The sequence below is a fragment of the Limulus polyphemus genome, unplaced genomic scaffold, assembly GCF_000517525.1.
Source record: "Limulus polyphemus unplaced genomic scaffold, Limulus_polyphemus-2.1.2 Scaffold2149, whole genome shotgun sequence".
Lineage (NCBI taxonomy): Eukaryota > Metazoa > Arthropoda > Merostomata > Xiphosura > Limulidae > Limulus > Limulus polyphemus.
Window position 1 is genome coordinate 125,756 of NW_013667759.1, and position 6,711 is coordinate 132,466.

Sequence of the window (6,711 nt, forward strand, 5' to 3'; positions counted from 1 at the left end):
TAAACTTCCGATTGAATACGAAAATTAGGTCAATGCTGTTGTTGTTTTTTGTAGTTCGAATATTACAAACTAATTTTTTTAGATATTAACGCTGATAATGGCATTTAAGGAAATTCTGAAACGTCCATATTAAAGATGTTTTTAGGTATTATCGTGTTTTTATATTTATTGTAATTCTAAAACTACTGTAGAAGTATTTTAGCGAAGATGTTTTCGGGAAGTATTTTTACATTTTATATATTCCACGTAAATTATACATATTTATATGTAAATAATTATAAGTAAAATATATATTTAATTACTTTCGAATAAAAATATCTTGTGAAATATTTTGCGTATCTTTATTACATTTTTTTTATTTTTTAAATTTTAAATATATTCTACAACAGGTAACGCTATGTTAGTAATTGACGTGTTAGTGTTCTTGTTACGTTCTTAACTTCATTTGCGTTTAAAACAATTTGGTTATTAATGGAAAATTGTCTTTGTGTGATGTACAATAGTTCATATGTACTTTAGGTTACTGATTTTGCAGTATCGATATCTGTAATAATAATAATAATAATATGTGATGCTAAAAAGTTAAGATGCTGACAGATAAGTGAGAGATTTCTAATTGTGAATGTGAGCTTTGAAACTGAAACCGAAAGTTACCAAATCCGAATATCATAAAATAATGCTTATGACCTTCGTTTGGGTCGTATGACTGACTTGGATTTTCAGTTTCACAGAACTTTAACTTACTGCAGAGAATTTACCTACGGAGGTTTACCATTACCAATGACATAGATTTATCTCTGCGATGTATTCATTTAACTTTTAAGTGTACTCGTGTTGTCAGGCATCCATTTTTTGAATTTTAACCAACCTAAAATTTTAGTTGTAAATACTAGTACTTAAAATTGTATCTATTATACTAGTCTGTAGTGATGTGCAGGACCATTTACATTGCAGACTCACTATCAGTTTTCGAAGGCCTAAGAGTAATATCTGCAAATCTGAACATAGCTTGGTACTTGAAAGTTGAAGTTGAAATATCGAGAGACCAAGAATCATGCATGATCTAGGCCAGAGACGTCGAAAGTGTTATGACGTGACTGATTCTTTACCTTTCAATTATATTGAAATAATGGCAAATTCTAGATTGAAAGTTCAAAAATGTGGAATTAGTAACTGCTCTGTGCAACATATTTGCAGTTCTTGTTCTTCGACTTGTGAGAATACAATTTTCAGAATAGCTCGAATTCTTTATACCCATATGGCACTACTGTGCTCTGTCAATTTTTTTGTAGTAACAGTCAGAACTGTTGGATTGGTTGTTCTTTATTATGCCTTTTCTATTGGAATAACATTTTATCAAAAATGGTTTATCAAGGTATTTTACCTGTTATTAATTTATTATTGTAAGCCATTGATTCTTTTATTATTCCTATTTGAATATTTTCATAACAGATTTTTATGCAATTATGCCTCATTTTGTTTGATGTATTGCAAATATTTATACATCTTAAATTTTATTTTACATTACAATGAAAGTGCTTTTTCCAGAGCCTGAGGAACTGGGTAAAATTTCATATTGAGGTGTGGTTTGTTATATATTCATTGAAAATGCTTTACCAGTACTTAAAAAGAATAAAAGGTAAGTCTATCCAGTGACTTTAGTAACAAAGAAAAACAAACAAACTGAAAATGAGTATAATACAATGTAGATATTTAAATTTATGGAAGAGATGATGTCTATGTATGCAACCTTATCAATGAAAATAACTTTGTGAACTGTATTTGTTATATCTGAAATAATTTGTTAATGTTATTAGGTAAGTATCAGTTTGAAGGCAAAAGTATTTACTATGCAAAGTTCTGCTATATATGCAGTTTATTGTGTATAAAAATTATCATAGTTTGTTGAAGAAAATGAACAATAAATGCCATGATATCAATTCCTAAAAATTACAGTATTGAGTGAAATTTTTATCTCTTTGTAAATGTATGTGACAATTAAGAAAACCTTAGATAACTGTAATATAGTTTAACAAATAGACTGTGATGTACCTACAGCAAAATCTTAACAAAATCTTGAAAATTATCTTTCAACTTGTTGCTTGAGAATGTATGGAATTGGATGATTGGTAACACAGAACTAAGGCTAGTAAAACTTCATTATGTTTAAGATGTAGGATTGAGTTTCTAAAATGTGATAAATGCCAGGACTGAGTTATGTTTCCAAATTTTAGTAAATGTGAGGTTTTGTATTTAGGTTTTTATAAGCTGGATCACATTTTATATGGATTGAAGCCCACTCAACAGTTTTACTGAAGAAATGTCAAAGTGTTGCTCTGTTGCTAGTAGTAATGAGAATTGGTACCTAAATGGTTCCAGGATAGAAGGGTTATATCTTACAGGGATAGATTAAAATAACTTGTTTTCTCATGAGAAAAGAAGGGGAGAGGTAATCTTATTGAAGTATACTAGATTATCCTGGAAATTGGTAGGATAAAGACGTCTGATTTATTGTTCTATATTCTAAATATGATAAGAGGAAAAAAGTTTAAGCTTTGAAAGAAGACAGGTTCTAATTAAAAGGGGAAAGCATGAAGTTGAGTAAAGTATTCTTCATTTGAGGCATTATAGGAAATGTTGTGAAATGATTCCTTGCAATTTGTGCATCCTTTTGAAGTTGGTAATCATTACATAAGTAAGCTTCAAAAGCTGGAGAATAGGGAACATTGAAACTTCTCTTAATTATTTAGTTGCTTTCTGTAGGCTTACATCCATGCCTTTAAGACAGTTTCACTCTGTGGATTTAATGTCTTGCTTTTTCTTGGGGGGTGATTGTAGAGGTAAAACATTGATGGACCTAATGGTACATTAATTTCTGTAATGTATGTTACACTAAGATTATTACACTCAATCAGGAGCAGACTTGGACATCTGGAAAATTCCTTGGTGGCCAGGGATCCATCAAAAAATATTTGTTTTTTAAACACTAGTTAAAACAGACTTAATTGGGCATCCAGTTTATCATTTAATAGCTTATAGTGCAGTATCAATGTAGCATGTATGAGTGATAAATGGATAATTACCATACCCTTTTAAAACACTTTATGTATCTATTAATGTTTCATATTATAATATGATAATATATGCATTGACTTTACTAATACAGGTAAAAAAATGTTGGATGTATGAGTGATAAGTGGATGATTACCTTACTCTCTTCAAATTCTTTTTTGTTTTTATTAATGTAATTTTATATAATATTATGGTCTTATAGGTATTTACTAATACAGGTAAAAAATGTTGGATTGTAAAGAAGAAAGTTACAGAATTTATTTTTTTTAGTTTGTGGATTGTATGAATAGTAGTGTATATTTTATGCTTTGTAGATTAAGTGCAGCACCCTACTCAATTCTTTCAAGAATCTTTCTTCCCTGAACTCTTTTGGAGGGCCAGCATAAAAATATTTTTCCAAAGTTATATTTAATCTCCAGTCTGCTCCTGTGGTCACTTATAAATTGTGTATTTCCATTGTTATAATTATTACTTGCATACACTGTACAATATTCAAACATATCACAGGTAATTTTTCATGCACATGCCATGCATTCTCACACAGGCAGTGAAATTGTTTGACATTAAATTTCATGCAGTTGGTTGGACCATGAAGTAAATGCATTTCAGTTTCACTTTTAGTTGTTAAGACTAAAATCATTCTAAGAACCAATGATTAAAAGGAAAGGAGAATATGTTATGAAATATTAACCACACTATATCTGCCAAATCCTGTGCTGACGAGGCCTCCCGCCCAACACCAGGGCTGGCTAATATACAAAAGAAATAGTAGTGGGCACTATATATAACAAATTTTCATGAACAACAACCGTTACTGTGTGGGTCAAATTAAGTAATTGAATTGTAATTATTATTGTTTTTACTCAAGTCATTTACAAATTGGGTTTTCCAGATAAAACACAACTTTTTTTTTTACACCAGTTATGTATTTATTGTTATAGTTTTATTTGAATTCATATTATTGTAATTCGCAAGAACTAGCAAACAAACAATCTAGTCTTCCAAGGGTGGATCAAGCAGCCATAGCATCAGAAGGAGAAAATTAAATTATTAATGAATGAAAGTATAAGAGAATATATTTTAACATACCAACCACACTGCATCCACCACATCCAGTGCAAACTAGGCCTCTTGCCTAACACCAGGGCTAATCAGGCTGACTGGAAAATTACAGACATAGCAGTGGTCTAGGCACTATATATATATCATCAACTTCCTTGAACAGTAACTGTTATGTTACAAATGAGAATAATGGTTGAATGAATATATTTAGCAAGTTTTGATTTTTAAGTGATAGTTTAAGGAGATCATCTTGAAATTCAAAGTTCAGCAAATATATAAGCATTGTTTTAGTTTGGAGGCTAATTATTAGTTACTTTTATCATATTGCTAATTAGTTTATATCCTAAACTGTTGATCTTTTAGTTGTAAATGATGAGCTGTAACATATAACTGTTGATAGTTTGTTTAATCAAATTTCTAATGTATTTTTGTGTTTATTGTTATCATTATTAGTGCATGTTATTTGATTCTAGAATTTCTGAAAACCCACTGGTCTTCTTTACTTGACATAGAGAAAGTTTATTTAATTTTCAATAAATAATAGCTATAGACAATATCTTGCCATGGGAAAAGAAATTGTTGTGTTTTTCACACCAATGATTGATCTTTGTTGTCGCCATCAGTCTGGCAACAAAGTATACATACTACCAACCTTTCTCTCAGGCCTGATCAATACAGTATTTGAACAAAAACAACTAGGAGCTGTATTTGAAATCACTGTTTTTACAAACACACTTCTTAAGTGTATGGTAAAAAATATTGTTAATTGATGATTGTTAAGTAAATGTGGAGAAACACATTTGTTATTTTGCACCAAAGTTTCTAATAATATTCATGTATTGTTTGCTTTTTTCGAGTATTTCGGAAGTTGATCCATAAACATGTATGCTTTATTTTCCTTAGAACTTCCATTTTCCTCTGACTGTTGTCATCTGTCATCTGGTCGTAAAATTTATTTTGTCAGCAGTTGTCAGGGCAGTGTGGGAAATTTGGTCAGGCCAACAAAGAGTAATTCTGAAGTGGAATGTTTACATCAAACAATTAGCTATTGCTGGTAAGTCAATATTTTGTACTTAACATATTGTGTTTTTCAAATTCAAGGTAAAATCAGAATGCCACCAATATGTATACGTTGTTTAAGTTGGGAAATTAAAAGCAATGCATATGTAAACATTTATAAGATTTTGTGAAATGGTTTCCTTGTTTTCTGTAATCTTATGTTGTACTGAGACATCACACTCAGCCACAAATATTGTCTAAAAACTTAATTCAAGATCCAATAACAATATAACAGAATTTTATTTAAAAAAATTAAACTAACATTACACACCACATCATTAGTCAAACTATTCCACAAATACTGTTTTACATTTAATTGAGAGATAATTGTATTGAAAACTAAGGCTACAACTAGGCTTTCAGAGCTTAACTCTGTGACCGTAATATTCAAATCTACACAATATATCCAACTTTTTATTGTACTGCTTAAAAACAAGCGTATTAACAATTTATCTTCAAAGGTAATGACCAATTTTTCTACTGTATTGTTTTATGTTTGTAAAACTCAATTTTTGTTTAATACCTTGTTGCTTTAAAACCAAAATTGATTTTGCCTAAAAATTACCAAATTTTAATTTTAACTCTGTTTTTTTTTCAGCATGGGCTCAGTCCCTGGGACTGACCTCGTAACCATTTTGTGCTTGTTATACTTTTGCATGCTATAACTTTTAGATTAGTAAGCTTATGTTAACGTAATATGGCAGATTATCAGTAAATGTTAAAATGTTTTCATACACAAAATATCAAATTTTTTTATTAAAGTTTAAGGTTTGTAAAGCAACGTTTTTCTCGTGCCTTTTTTTCTTTTCACATGTTGCCTATCCAACATGCAAAGTAATTTTCGTTTTAAAATCAAAAATACTTTTATGCATCAGAAAATTTTCAAATTTTCCAGATAGTTAATAAATGTTTCTTAAGAAAAAACTTTATATTTTATCTGTTATTTTCAGTAACGAATCTCTGTGCGGGTTTGGTAGATTTGATTGATTTCATAACCACCATAAAAATTAGGAAATAGATATAAATTATGCCTCTTTCATTCTAGAATGACAAGAAATTATAACAAGAAAACATAAATGTTTAGACTAAATTGCATAAATCTCATAACATTATACATTTATATATATTTAATATTTTTATAATATTGACCTTTCAGCTGTGCCTGGCTAACAATACAGAAGTTACAATGATGTGGCACACGTGCTCTCATGTTACCATATCCAGTAATATAAAACTGACCTTTAGTTTTTACAAAGTGACCTGTCTTGGCTGTGTTTTAGTAGACTAGTATTTTGTAAAATAGTGACATTTCAATTATTATACATTATATGTGTACATAGATTATTGCTATTTGGAAACAAGTTCTTAAACTTATTTTTCTTAAAACATACAACAGTAAATAAAGAAGTAAAGCAAACAATTATATTTTCTAGTTACGACCTTTGTACTCAATTGCTGCTTGATGTAGGTTGCTAAGCCTTTTAAAATTTCACACTTGGAGGATATGAAACGAAATAC

At 29.6% G+C, this 6,711-nt stretch overlaps 1 protein-coding gene across 5 annotated transcripts in view; it reads left to right on the forward strand.

The window, feature by feature from the left end:
- Positions 1–422: 422 nt before the first annotated feature.
- The window catches only part of LOC106466094 (solute carrier family 35 member C2-like), a 44,541-nt gene continuing 38,252 nt past the window's right edge, over positions 423–6,711 (forward strand). For all 5 annotated transcript variants that reach the window (XM_022394051.1, XM_013926336.2, XM_022394050.1 and 2 more), the window contains exons 1-2: positions 423–1,375; positions 5,038–5,188. In XM_022394051.1, the coding sequence (XP_022249759.1) occupies positions 1,055–1,375; positions 5,038–5,188 (472 nt within the window). In that variant the 5' untranslated portion in view covers positions 423–1,054. The remainder of the gene's footprint in view (positions 1,376–5,037; positions 5,189–6,711) is intronic.